We start from the raw sequence: 15,109 nt of genomic DNA, 5'->3' as shown, positions 1-15,109 counted from the left end.
AGGATCAAAAACCCACTGCCATTGTTCTTGAGTTCTCAGTAGTCCTCATTGTTTTAAAGGCAGAAATATCTTATTTTTCATGAGGCCCTAGGACTTGGTACCTCCTGGCCATTTATGGTGTCTAATATATGTTTTAGTAATTATTTATTAGTAGTAGTAGTAGTTTTCTGAGACAGGATTTCTCTGTAGTCTTGGAACCTGTCCTAGAACTAGCTGTTGTAGACCAAGTTGGCCTCGAACTCACAGAGATGCACTTATCTCTGCCTCCCGAGTACTGGGATTAAAAGCATTAAATTTTTTTTAAGTTTTGGGGGGTGGTTTGTTATGATTTTGCACGCTTTTTAATCTCTCTCTTCTCTCTCCAGCCATCATTTTTCAGTCCCCATATATTAAATAGAAAACCACAGTAGAGATTTCTACAAAACACCATGTTTTTTAACTTCATTTCAAAAAGTAAGCTACCCCCTGCCCTCTGGGGTTTATGCAGTAAAGATAAACCAAACACGTGAGTTAATATACATGATGATCGAGTCATTTGTCCATATCTATGATTTGCACTTCTACATAAGTTGTAAATTGGACTTTAGTATTTCATAAACTATCTCATAGACTATAACCATAATTATTACCATATTTGTTGCCACTATAAACATAACATCTGTTTCTAAGATCTCAGTTCATCATCAGTTGAAATAAAGCAAAATAGGTTAGGAGAAGCATTGCAAATGTTAGTGACTGAAGGTCCATTTGGATCTCAGCTTTATAACTGGCTACCTAAGACCATAAGAAAACTGTCTAATTTCTCAATGGTAGTCTCATGTCAGAGAGAGAGGACCACACAAAGATGAACTGTTTAACTAACAGCTGGTTAGGGAGACAAAAGAAAAAAACATACATAAGCAGAAATGCATGGATCTAGCCCAGAATATGCTTGGCCATTGTTGAGACTCTTCTGTTTCCTTCAACACTCATATAAGACAATAAACAAGGCATAAATAGTACACATCTCCAAGTATCAAAACTACTTTTCAATCTTTACAGTATCTGGGTCACCTGGTACTTATTATTGTGTGGTTAGAAAATAAAAGAGTACCCTTTTAACTACCTCATTACATCATGGATGGGCAAAATAAATGCACAATACCCATGCTATTTATAAAAAGGTAAATTAAATGCATTATTACTCATGGCTATATATTTAATGTTTATAAACTACCTGATTTTTTTTGCTGGTATCCATTTCATATTAATTCAACTTGAAATTCAAGTGAGCCATATTTTATTTAGAAGAAAACATGGTTTTTGTCTTCTATGGAAAGTCATAAAGTAGTCTGACCTTGAAGTCATTCCAAGCACAAGAAGTTTGGTTACAACTTTGTACTTCACACAGCCCTGTATGGACAGATGGACACACAGACACACTGCTTAAAGAAAGCAGAATCACTATTCATACTCATTTACGTGTTCACTGCCTCATATTACATCCCATCTGCAGAAAATGAGTTTCAACGCTATCGATAGTTTGTAATTTCATAGTGAAAAGCACTACTTCCATGGTGAGCTAAGACTGGAAACATGTTTTCATGCGGCATTCACAAGCCCTTGCAAGGAAGTCTGGAAGGCACCTCACCTTTCTGCCTCTGGGATGCTGTGAGCTACTGGAAGTCACATGGGAGGGAGGACTGCTGGCGGGAGGAAATAGGCGCGTAGGGTTCAACTCTGTGCCCTTTTTTATGGCCATGCATTTGTTCTCTAACAGGATCTGGAATCAGGATCGGCAAGCAGGACAGATAATATCTCAGTAAATCAGACGCAGGTGACTCTGTCTTCTTACACTGACTCCACCGATTCATGGTCCACTCCAGAGAGCATTTCTGGAACAAAACCCAAGGCAATGGTAAGTTGTAGAAAAAAAAAAATCCCAGACATACAGCCAATGTTGTTGAACGTGAGGTAAGCATGGATAATGTGTTGTTCAGTGCGGAAAGAAGACTATTGGACTCTTATCTGCATCAACTTGGTATATCATTACTCTAAAAAAATTATCCTGTTTATTTTTTTAAATAGCTACATAAGTAGTTCTCTAAAGAAAGCCCTGAATCCATAATTATGCAAAGTATGTTCCATGAATTCTGTTGCACAACTTTAAACAGCTAAGAATATAAAATGTGGAGGTGAGTTCTCGGGTGTTGTTACCCTGATCACACCACATACTCACTAGAAAATCTCTAAGCTTTGTTGATGGATGAATGGGTGGATGGATGGATGGATGGATGGATGGATGGATGGATGGATGGATGGATAAAATGTTGTCTGAGATGATATAATAATATGCATAAGTACAGATGTATAAATGATCATCATATTTTGTGGGTATTCAATGATATAGAACATGTAAGGCCTAATATTTAATGGGGTGTAAATTATTCTCCTAGCTGCCTTGATTGGCAGACCTTACAAAGCCATCTACACAAATGGAAAGGAGACTTTCCGCACACAGGAACACAGCACAGTCAACTCTGAATAAAACATGTTTTCCTTTAAGGAAAATGTGAAGTGCAGTGGGAAAATAGTATTTGACTCTAAAAGGTAACATTTATGGGGGAAGTAATTACTGCTTCAAATATCTAAAGTCCACACAGTTCCAAAATAGCCTCTCCTACTTGGGTGAAAATCACAGAGCCGTATTATTTTTTTAATCCCCATGTTAGCTTAACACAGAAAAAATGAGTTTGGACTGTTTGTTTTCCTGTCTTTAAAATAAAAGCAGTTCTAAAATGGGACCAAAAGAATACTCTGAGCTTAAGATGTGGTACATTTACTGGGATTTAAAGAGACTCAAAACATACTGTTGGCATAGTAGATGAGCCTGTCCTTAGTATTTACATAGGTAGGAGTTTAATTGCCTGTTATCATTTGTGTCTGGATTATTTGATGATAATAATATCTACTGAATATCTACTTCATACCATGCACTATGCCAAATTGGGGGGGAAAAGGCTCAGAGGAATAATACATTACTCACATCTTTAAATGGTTTCTATTTTATCAAAGGGGGCAGGTACTTAAACAGTAAAATGCAAAAAAAGAAAATGCTTCAGTGTTGTGAGTGTGCTATATGTGCAGGGAATAAAAGATGTGCACAATACCGGTTTAGGATACAGTAAAATAACTGCCAATAGTAGCATTGCTAATAGGTAGACTCTAACAGAACGTTGTTCTTTTACTTAATGATAAAGACTCTTGACTTACCATTTTACAGAGATTCTTTAACATACTGTAGAGCCCTGTCTTGCTGTCTTTGTGTCTTCAATGACTTCAATCCTTTATGCATAATTTAATGTAAAGATGTTACATGAAAATGTTTGAATTTGGACACTATAGGTTCTGATGGTTCAATTTGGTGGGATTTATTCAGCTTATGTTTTGATGGAAGTACAGCATTTATGGAATAAAATGTACTAAAATTGGGGTTAATGGGTTTTCTAATCTGTAGAAATCTAGAGTCTTGCAAAGTTGTAAGCCCATGTCACTACGATCCAGGTCAAGACAAATTCTGAGAGACAGGGTGATGCTGGGGTCTGGATTGTGGATTCTGAAAGTTACATGATTAAAAGCAAGTGGTGCTTGCAGCCATTTATAAATTCATTTAACATCTTCTCTAAGACTTTGTTTGACAAGTGTGCTTATTTGTGAGGTATAATATAATTTGATGTATGTATGTAGTGTGCCATGATCAAATCACCATAATCGACATTTGTCTGAGACCCTACATGTTGAAACAACAACCGTAAGGCAGGGAGAGCTAACTGTGAAAGACTTGGGTTTTGAAGCCTCAAAGCCCACCCCTAGTGACACACCTCCTTCAACAAGGCCACACCTCCTGATCCTTCCCAAATAGATATACCAACTGGGATTCAGATGAATATTGTAGCAATATTTTGAGTTGATGAGCATGTAAGTTGAGTCTGTTTTCTTGTATGTAGTCTCATAATTTTTCCATTGTTTTTAAATTTTCACTATGGAGATCTTTTAAGTTTTTTTTTCGATTTTTAAGTTACATTTATTTGTCTGTTTGTGTGGGTGTGTGCATATGCACAGGAATGGACATCAAAAGACAGGTTGCACGACTCAGTTCTTTCATTCTGTCAATTATGTTCTAGGTATTGAACTAAGATTGTTAACCTTGGTGGAAATTACCCGACACGTCAAGTTGCTAGCCCTCATTTACTTCTTTAGTAAAATTTATTTCTGAGTAATGTATCTGTGTGAGACTTTGGATAAGGCTGTTCTAAATGATATTTCACCAACAATCCTACCCAGATATGAGGCCTATACATCACAATAAGAACTAATATGCGTGATAATCCTAAGTGTTCAGTAGTGGCATACACCCTAGTGGTAGCTAACAGCTCTGTAATGGAAACTACGAGCCACTCAACAGGAGGAAAACGTGTGCCTGTGACTGACCACCTAACCAATTGCCCAAAGCTAACGAAGTTATGAATCTTGGAGAGCAACCTACAACCACCACTTTATTAAACTAGCATAAACCTTAACTAAATTTTAATGTCTATCATTATACCCCAAAAGAAGTATAGTCCTCATCTCTCTTCAGGAAGATTTTCTTTTTAAAAAATCAGTCATTTATTACTGATACATAAAAATGTTTGTTGATATTATGTTGAACATCTTCACTGAATTATTAATTCTAAACATTTTTGGTGCAGATTATCCTGTTTTCTCCATAAACAATCATGTCATCCTCAAAGAAGGATAACTTCACTTTTTCTTCCTTGGCTGGTTTTCCTTTGTTTCTTTCTCTTGCCTAATCCTGGCTACGATATCCAGGACTATATAAACAATAATAATGAAAGTGAGAACCAATATGTTGTCACTGGAAACTATCTCAGTTTTCTCTTTTTCAGACCTTTTTTGCTGTTGCTGTTGTTGGTGGTGATAATGATGATGATGATGATGATGATGATGATGATGATGATGATGATGATGATGATGATGATGATGATGATGATATTTACCTTAAGGATGTTTAAAATGCAGATCTGTGATTTTATTTAAAAAAGGCTAAGACTCAGATAACAGGACAAGACATTGTCTTATTTTTAAAATGTGTAACTGGGGGAGCAGAATCACTCTACAATTGTACTGGGCAAATAACTGAAAACAGCAGCAAGACTGGGAATATGAGATAGTGGTTTATGTTCATCTCCCAGCAAGGAGTTTCTGAGTTGCCTGGTGCCACAAAGATTCTGATACTGGCGATAGGAACTAGAATCCTTTAAGCAGGTTGAGACCTTTGGAATTAATCAGTACATCCTAAACAACCTAGGGGACCTTGGGAATCCACCAGCATGGACTGTGTACTGGAGTTAATAGCCATCCTGTGATTAGGGGTTATCACAAAAAGGAGAAATAATTAACCTTAAGTATTTGTAACTGCTGTGGAATGAACAGGCCATCTATAGGTTCCTTCAGCTCAAGGCAGTAACAACTGCTCCAATTCAGTGAGCTGAACTCTATCTCCAGGATTTTGATTATGAGTCAAGTAAAGATAAAAACAGACCATGTGAAAAGCATCAACTCATGGAGGGGTGGGAACTGAGGGCAGGCAGGATGATACCCACCTGGTCATATACCTGACTCCTTTGAAGAAAGATTTAGAACAGACCCTCCCCAAAACTGAAAGGAGATGGTCATATTAAAGCCTTAAAAGTGTGTCCCACTCTGTGAGTCCATGCTTATTTCTGGATGGCCGATGCATGGCCAATCTTAATATTTTAACTGCTTTGGTGACCGTTGCTTAATTTGAGTTTTCAGTAGAGGGAAAATTGCCTGTCATGATCCCAAAGCACAGCTGTTCACTCTGAGGTCAAATGAGAGGCCAGTTCATATACCCTATTCCTTTTCCCACTGCTGTCGTGATAGAATCAGATAATAACCTTCCCAGTCTGACATTCACTTGTCAATGTAGTTCTCTCTAAAGGTTGTTCATGTTTGGAGGTAAAGGAGGGGCGGCGAATATGCGTAATATATCTAATGCTGCCTCATTGATTGGTTGGGGTCTGTTCGTTTCTTACTCTTATTTCATTAATTGACCTTTTGTTAGTTTTATATTTGTAATTCACCTGCAAAGCACTAAGTTTTATTGTGGCATTTTTCAAACAAATTCATTGTGGTTGATTTTTCTGCCTGTATCCCTCCCCAGACCTTGTATCATTCCCCCATCTCATGCCCCCCAGGTCCTTATGCCCTCTTTTCGCTTCCCACCCTGCCCCCTCAACACCACCTCTAACCTTCCCTTGGTCTCCTTTTTAGTTTGAAAGCTTTGCTCACATGTGTTTTCACACACATATGCATATAATCACATACATGGCCATAGGTACCACAAGTTAGGATCTCCATATGATAGAGAACAAGTTTGGTTTTATGCTTTTGTTTTCCCTGAATTTGGGTGGCTTTGCTTAATAGAATACTTCTTAGATCTGGTCCAATTTCCTGAAATTTTCTTTTTTCTTTAAAACTTAGGGAAATCCGTTGTGTAAATGGACCACAATTTTATTATCCCTTCATCTGTTGATGGCCAACTAGGCTGGTTCCTCTTCTTTGCTATTATGAAATGAACAGCAATAACACGAGTATAATATGTGTATCTCTGCAGTAAACTGGGAGTTTGGGAGGATGTCCAGGAGTGGTACTGTTGAATCATCTGGTGATTTTAGTTTTAAATGTTTGAAAAACCTCCATGTTGATCTTCATAATGACTGACTAGTTTGCATCCCACCACTATAGAACCAGTCTTCCTTTGTTCCCACATACTAGCAAATGTTCCTGTCAATTTCCTTGTTGATAGCTGTTCTCAGGAGACATGGGATTCAAGGTGGTTTGAATTTGCATCTTGTTGATGGCTATGGATGTTAGACACTTTTTAAGGATTGTTTTATTTATATGTGTGTGGGGGGGTGTAAAGCCAAAGGGTGTTGGATTCTCTGAAATTGTATTCAAAGACGGTTGTGAGCCATTTGATGTGGCTGCTGGGAACCAAATTCAGGTCCTCAGCAAGAACAACAATGTTCTTAATCTCTGAGCTATCACTCCAGCATGTTAGATACTTTTAAAAATATGTATTAATCATACCTTTCTTCTTTTGATGCCATTGGTAAGTTTCATCGACCCACTTTTTATTAAAATGTATTCTATAAAAATTAGGGACATTTAAAAACACTATCTTTTTTGTTGGGTTTTTTTTTTTGAGACAGGGTTTCTCTGTGTAACAGCCCTAGCTGTCCTGAACTAGCTCTTGTAGACCAGGCTGGCCTCGAACTCATGGAGATCCACCTGCCTCTGCTTCCCAAGTGCTGGGATTAAAGGCATGAGTCATGATTGCCCAGCTAAAAACACTATCTTAATACAGGCAAGGGGATGTGTACCAGTAATTCCAGCACTTAAGAGGCTGAGGCAGGAAAAAGGTGAATTCAAAGGAAGCCTGGGCTACATAGAGAAACTGTCTCATAAAGAAACAAACAAACAAACAAACAAATAAGTGGTTGGAAAGATTGCTCTGTGGGTAAAAGTAATTGCCCTATAAGTATATAACCCTGAGTTAAATTTTCTAGTACCCACATAAAAATCTAACACATCTATAATAACAAAACTTATACAAAGAGATTGGAGGTGAAAAATGGGAGAATTTCTAAAAGCTGTAGGCCAGCCAACCTGATGTATACAGTAAATAAACAATAAGGAGACCCTATCTCATCTCAAACATCTGGAACATCTCAAACATCTGGAACATCTCAAACATCTGGAAGAGGAGGCCAAGGTTGTCCTCTGACCTCTGCATTGGAGCCATGGCCACAGTCACACACACAAATGTGTACACACATTTTGCACATACACACACACACACACACACACACACACACACACACATACATTAACTAACTGACTAGAATAATCTTATTTTCTTTTTTTCACTAAAAAAGATATGATCCATGCTATGTTGTTCTCCAATTTATATTTTAGCCATTTTCATATAACCACAAATTGCTACTCAAATTCATTGCCTCAGAACAGTCCAGGAATAGACATTCTTGTTGTCTACAGTGCACAGATCAAAGAACGGGAGATTAAACCGACATGCACACAAGAGAAAAGCAAGTTCTGCAGAAGAAAACTTTAATCTTAAACCCCAATCTATTTTAGCAATATCTATATTTGGTTATACAACATGATGTGTCTTATTTTTTTAATTTATTTATTTATTAAAGATTTCCGTCTCTTCCCCACCACCGCCTCCCATTTCCCTCCCCCTCCCCCAATCAAGTCCCCCTCCCTCCTCAGCCCGAAGAGCACTTAGGGTTCCCTGACCTGTGGGAAGTCCAAGGAACCCCCACGTCCATCCAGGTCTAGTAAGGTGAGCATCCAAACTGCCTAGACTCCTACAAAGCCAGTACATGCAGTAGGATCAGAAACCCATTGCCATTGTTCTTGAGTTCTCAGTAGTCCTCATTGTCCACTATGTTCAGAGAGACCGGTTTTATCCCAGGCTTTTTCAGACCCAGGCCAGCTGGCCTTGGTGAGTTCCCAATAGAACATCCCCATTGTCTCAGTATGTGGGTTCACCCCTTGCGGTCCTGATGTGTCTTATGTTAACTATTATCATGTAGACTTTTTAACAAGACTGGTAATTTCATGTAGTAGCATCCACTATTTAATCCCAACTATATCTCTGCACATGACAGCAGCAAGTACCCCTTTTACTGAACTCCTCCAGGGAAAGGTTATGATGGCAATAAAAACCAGCTACAACTTAGCTATCATTTCAGAATGTCACACAGTATTAGTTTTCATACACTAAGAAAATAGTATACTAAAAGAAGTAACACACAAAATTGTGTGTGCAGGTATGTGTACTCAGTGTGTATGCTGAGTGTGCCCAGGTGAGCATGGAAGATCAAAGAAGAACTTTCAGGAATGAGTTCCCGCCTTCCACCGTATGAGTGCTGAGGACCAAGCTCAGGTCACTGGGCTTGATGAAGAGTCTTTTCCCGCCTAACCGTTTCATCACCCGACATTCATAGTTTTAAAGAAAGGTTATTTAGACATCTCAAACACCAAGAAATTTGAATTAGTACAGTTTACAATTTCAACCAAAAAATGCCATCATCTTATTAAAATGCCTTTGATGTTGGGGTTTTTTTTTAATGTGGCGATTCTGCCCTGACATAGTTATGCAATAATGTAAAGCATGTGGAATTTTAAAGAAATATTTGCCTTAGTCCATGAAAATCATTATTGTTTATGAAAAGGAAATACAGAACAGAATTTTCAGCTTTGTTGGAAGAGAAACTATTCCAACGGAGGGCTAAAAAAATGTTCCTAAACATGAAATTAGTCATTGATCATTATGAGAAATTGCTTACAATTTGAATTCTACAATTTAAAACCATGCTGGATTCCACTTGCATATTCTGGATCTGTAAATAATAATTAAATATGTCTTTTACTAATGTAGGGCTTTGAGAAGCACATTTTTCAGCACATTTTTATATTTAAAATCAATTCAAAATTCTCCCACTCTGTGTGTGAGCTATAAGAAATGCCATCAGTTTCTGGTGGGTTTCCAAGTGACACAGGACAAGCTGTCATGGAGTGCGTTTGTGGCCTCCACTGGTGCCTTCTCACACACCTCTTTTCACTTTATATCTTGGAGTTTCAGTTTGCCAAGACGGAGTCAAACTTGTGCCTTCATGTCCTGGTTAATACCAAACTCTGAATTACACCACTGATGGATGTCGTGGTTTAACAAAAGCATCTTTCTTCCTTTCCTGCTTGGTTGGCATTGATCTCAGCATAAGGTGACAGGGAGAAAACCCTCCAAACTAAAAGATGGATCAAGAAAGGGGGAACAGTGTGAACTGTGTATATTTCATTAGGTCAAGAAACAATCTTCACACATCTCACTTTTACCGGGAACAGTACTACAGAGATGCATCTATAACTAGAGATTATTGGCGGAGGCCACTTGTTTGTTCCCCAGCCATTCAGACCCGGAATAAACAAAGAGAAGCTATATTATTTGTGATACTGTTTGGACAATAGCTAAAGTGTCTTTCTAGATAGCTCTTATATCTTAAATTAATTCATTTCTATTCATCTGTGTATCGCCACGTGGCTGTGGCTTACGGGCAGAATTCCAGCATCTGTCTCCTCCAGCAGCTACATGACTTCCCATTGACTCTGCCTTCTTTCTCCCAGCATTCAGTTTAGTTTTATCGCCTAGCACTATTCTGCTAAGTCTCTGGCTGAAACAGCTTTATTCATTAACCAATAAGAGCAACACATATACAGAAGGAATTCCCACACCAAGAGATGTGATAAGATAAACTGCAGTCTGCATGTTACTGTAACAGTGAGAAACGTTGGTGCCTTGTGTACCAGTGTGAGTTCTTAAATCCAGTTCATAATTTTACCCAGAAGAAATAACAACTTGCAGTTATTTCTGTGCACCATGGAATGGCAAGTCACCAGGCTGCCACATTACAGCGACCAGGATCATAACTCATAACTCTGAGCCGAAATAAAGACCAATAAGCCATCCTCACAGTCCTGTCTGCCTCCCTCACTGACCTGGTTGTCCCAAAGCTCTAATCATATGTGCAGTGTCTTCCCATGTTTTCTACTGTGATGCTAACAGGCTGATAAATGATTCTTGGCCTTTGGCAGCCTCTGTGCTCACTGCTTCAAGACAGTGAAAGCTATTTGCAATGTTTGTAACAGGCAAGTCCACATGGATATTCAGTACCAAGTAGACCAAATTTACACAGAGGCAGGGTCTACCAAATACCGAATTTCTAAATGATGGCATAAAAACTGAAAATCTCTCCCCTTCATTTTAGTATTCTGAAGGCCATAAATCTGCACATTTAAAATCACACAACAGAACTATAAGAGCAGGGAGTCGTGTGTTGTTTATCCTTACTGTGCCCTGAGACCCTCACTGGCATGATGGCACATGCCTGTGGTACCAGCATTGGGGAGAATGAGGCAGGAGAATTGCTGAGAAAAGACTGGCAGGTTCAAGAGCAGCCTGGCAAATATTTAAAACCTGTATTGAAAAAGGGGTGGGGATGGGAGGGCAGTACATGAGCGCGAGGGAGAGGGGAGAGGAGAAGAAGAGAGAAGTTGCACTGTTCTTAATATTTACTTGAGTGTCTTATATATCGGGTTCTGTGTGTGTGTGTGTGTGTGTGTGTGTGTGTGTGTGTGTTCAGATCCATATTCTGTGCTCTGTAGATACTGCCCCTGCTGCTCTGGATGGGTCTCCGTGTTCCCACGGTGTTAACATGATACTGTAACTCAGAAAATCTACCAGCTTAGTGGGGGGCTCAGAAAATCCACTGATGTCCTCAAAGCCAACTATCTTTTCTGTCCTGTGGATGGCTAGCTACACTTCCTGTTTGGGTTGTGTTGATCTATTTTGATGCCTTCTCTGTGAAGAGGCCATAGCAATTTACTAAATGGGCATTTACTCAATTAGACACACTCTGAAATGCAGAGTCATGCAAATCATTCAGTGCTATTCACACTGGGTGTTTTGGAGCATCACAGAATGCTGCCACCACCACCACCCCCCCCCCCAGCAGGGTTTATTTTTATGTTTTGAAATATTGGGCTTTGAACCATCCATAGCACAAATTTCATTTAAAGAGCAGACTAAACAAATAGGAGAGGGGGTGAGATGTGGACTTTCTGTGTGAGCCCTGGCAGTCTCTGAGATGGAAGCTCCTCATCAGCAGCATTCTGTGTGCATCCCTAGGCTTCCTCACCCCTGAGTCACAAACCCTGGGCTACCAACCAAACCAAAGAGTAACTGCACTGAGCCATGGCCTAGGGTGCTGCTAGCCTGGAGACCTCAAAGCTTCTGACCTCTAATTTTAGATATAATTTGTGATAGTTTTTAGTGCTTTGCTTATATCTTGCAATAAAATCTAGTTTTAACAAAATGTCTTAATTTTTTTTACCTCTATTTAGTCTTAAAAACTTTCATGCATATATAACATGCATCTGGATCATGCCCATCTGAAAATCTAAATCTCAGCACAAACAAAATTTTGATTTAAAATTGTTGTACAAGCAAATGTTGACCAAGTGTTTAATGTTGTATTTGATATCTGGGGCATACATCAAAACACTGTGAACATTTCACCAATGATATAGCTCTTCTGTCTGTGTCAAATACATTATTATGTATTACTATGCTGGGAAGCTCTGCAAACATTTTTCCATTTTCAATATTTCTCATATAGTTATATAGACCAAACATAGCAAATTTGTGAAAGGAAAAGTTTTTACTAATACTGTTTAATTATCTCACGCATAAGATAACTGAATGTATTATCTTAATCAAAAGGTAAAGGATCAAATTATAGCGATGAGCATGCCTATTTAATCAGCTACGCAACTACCTCCTATTTTTAATTAAACAAATCAATTTAAACTTTTAATGTAGCTGAACTCTCTTACCACTACTGTTGTGAGACCAAACTCTTGTATGTTCTCCAAAAGATATAAAGTTATGGTGTCTATGCATGAGACACTTGAGTAGAAATCATGAGTGGGTGATATTTGATGTTTGGTCAGAATCTTTGGAGTCCAATCCCAAGACAGGAATTGCCTGGGGATGGCTTACTGATGAGCACTGTAAGACATGGGCAGCGCTGAGCAGAGGCAGGGTTGGTGTGAGTGGGCATCCAGTGAACTGCAGCCTCAGCCCAGTTCTCTGGAGCTGGGGTGGCTCTTCGGAGTTGTCACAAACTGAGGGAACGGGACTGTTGCTGTCCATCCCTGCACCGGTCTATTTTGGTACTTGGCTGCCTCTAGAAAATCATGTAACCTTAAATGAGGTAGTGTCTCCAGGTCAAGGACATTTCCCAACAGGGCATACAGTGGCAGGGAAATTCAGTCATGGGATCTGAGGGGGGAATTTCAGAATGGAGACACTCATGCCATGGCTTTCGCCTTCAGGGACTGTGCAAGCTGGTGCACTCAGCAGCTATCTGAACACTTGGTTATGAAAAGATGGTGTTATCTATAAGAAATCGATGTTATCACCAAATTCACTTAGAAAATGCTTCACTTAAGACTTCCCAGAGGAAGTGACAATGGAACAAGCAGCAAGAGTTCCCCAGGTAAAGAGAGTGTGGAATCTCATGTCAAAACCATCAGAGATCCACTAAAGCTATCTGGACAGGGCTTCCTAAGAAACCTAATGTGCAGTACATGCAGCAGTAACAGGCAGAAAACATGGCCAGAGTAGCCTTAAGGGAAAATGTGGGGGACTGACAGAAATGGAGAAACAAGACACTACTTGAATAGACGTGTGTGGATGGATGATTTTTAAACAGGAAACCAAGCTGATTTCTAATTTAAAGAACCTGAATCCCTACTAACAGTGCAGGAAAATGAATGCAGAATGTGGAACATGTCATCACAGCCAGCAAAGGAAAGGACAAGAAGAAGCTGGTGTGCAAATTCAGGCCAGAGAGCATGAAGGCCTGAAAAGGACAAGGGCAGGGGACTAGGAAGATGCAGGTCAGTCACATGACTGGAGGCAGAACTGGTCGAGTTTGACCGTGGCCACGATGGACCGCTTGGGAAGCTGAGAGAACAACCAAGTCATTGAGGAAGATGGAAAATAAATAGCAGAAGCAAGAACGAAACGTTTTCTTTTTTTAATCAACTTAATAATACTAATTTACATACAATGTAATAGATCAATGTTATGTGTCCATGATTCAAGGAAGGTTAGCAATGAAAGATAAAGACTAACAAAGGAAGGCCTGTCATCCAGAATCAAACAGTTTATGTTTTGTTGCTTTCCTGGGAATGCCACTTATACTAACTGTGAACACAAAGAAAGTTCTCTTGCTTCTTCCATCACTGCGGGCATCCCACATCATCTTATTCACTACCTGCTTAGGATCTTGAACTTTCAGGACTCTCAGCAAAGATGCTTAAATAACATAGTGCATGGTTATGTTTCCTGATGTGGCGATAAAATATCCTGACGAAAGCAACTTAAGGGAGAAGGGGTTTATCTGAGATCAAGATTTGAAGTTAGGGCAGCTAGTCTTAAATTCACATTTAAAACGCTGAGTCATGCACACCTTAAATCCCAACACTCTGGAGGCAGAGACCAGTGAATCTCTGGGAGTTGGAGGCCAGCCTGGTGAACAGAGTGAGTTCCAGAACAGTCAGTGCTGTTATACAGAGAAACCCTGTCTCAAAAAAACTAAAGAAGAGAAGAAGGAGGCGAGGGAGAAGGAGAGAGAGGGAGAAGGAAGAGAGGATGAAAGAATGCACTCTGGCATCCCCCCCCTCTCCACTTACATAGTCTCCTATTTTCTGATCCCAGGCAAGAAACAGCTCCACCCACAGTGGGTGGCTCTTCCCACCTCAGCTAAGGCAAACAGGATAATCCCCACAGGCCTGCCCAGGGGTCCAACTCTCAGATGATTCCAGATTCAGTCAACAACTGACGCTGACCCTGGAGGGGCAGCGAACGGTTTGTGAATGCGCAGCAACCAAAAGCAAATTTAAAAATGACATGTGTGGTGAACGTGTGATGTTTGCGACATCGCATGGCTGTGTCACATTTAACAACGTCTCTGCAGCCTTGGTTCTGAACGCACACGTGCCCGACAACGTGTGTGCACTGGGTGTGACATCACAGCACGTGACCAGTGGACGCTGCTGGTAACTCCTTGGTTCCGAATCGAGACGTGCTAAACTGCAGTGATCTAGCTGTGCACACGAGGCTGTGTGCTCATACAGAAACACTGTCAGCTCACCGGAGAGCAAGGACTGGGTGTTTTCCTTCTGTCACGTCTTGGATGTAACTATCAACACACAATACATTTAGACTGCATTGTGTTGGACTGATTTTTAAAATTGCTCTTTGAGTTGCTGCCTTGAGCTTTGTTTGCTTGTTTATCTTAAATGAAGATTAGCTTTGGATGAGAGCAGAGTTTCTAATAATTTCAGAAATGGCCTTAAACATTTATCTCTAATTTCTTAGCTTACATAC

The 15,109-nt window shown here is 39.7% G+C and overlaps 1 protein-coding gene across 1 annotated transcript in view; it reads left to right on the top strand.

Moving 5' to 3' along the window:
- LOC113457813 (rho GTPase-activating protein 7-like) overlaps positions 1–14,782 on the top strand; it is a 190,508-nt gene extending 175,726 nt beyond the window's left edge. The window contains exons 5-6 of the mRNA XM_026786862.1: positions 1,760–1,897; positions 14,510–14,782. Of these exons, the coding sequence (XP_026642663.1) occupies positions 1,760–1,897; positions 14,510–14,782 (411 nt within the window). The remainder of the gene's footprint in view (positions 1–1,759; positions 1,898–14,509) is intronic.
- Positions 14,783–15,109: the final 327 nt, after the last annotated feature.

This window comes from Microtus ochrogaster, linkage group LG7_11 (genome assembly GCF_000317375.1).
Source record: "Microtus ochrogaster isolate Prairie Vole_2 linkage group LG7_11, MicOch1.0, whole genome shotgun sequence".
NCBI lineage: Eukaryota > Metazoa > Chordata > Mammalia > Rodentia > Cricetidae > Microtus > Microtus ochrogaster.
This window is presented reverse-complemented; position numbering and strand designations above follow the sequence as displayed.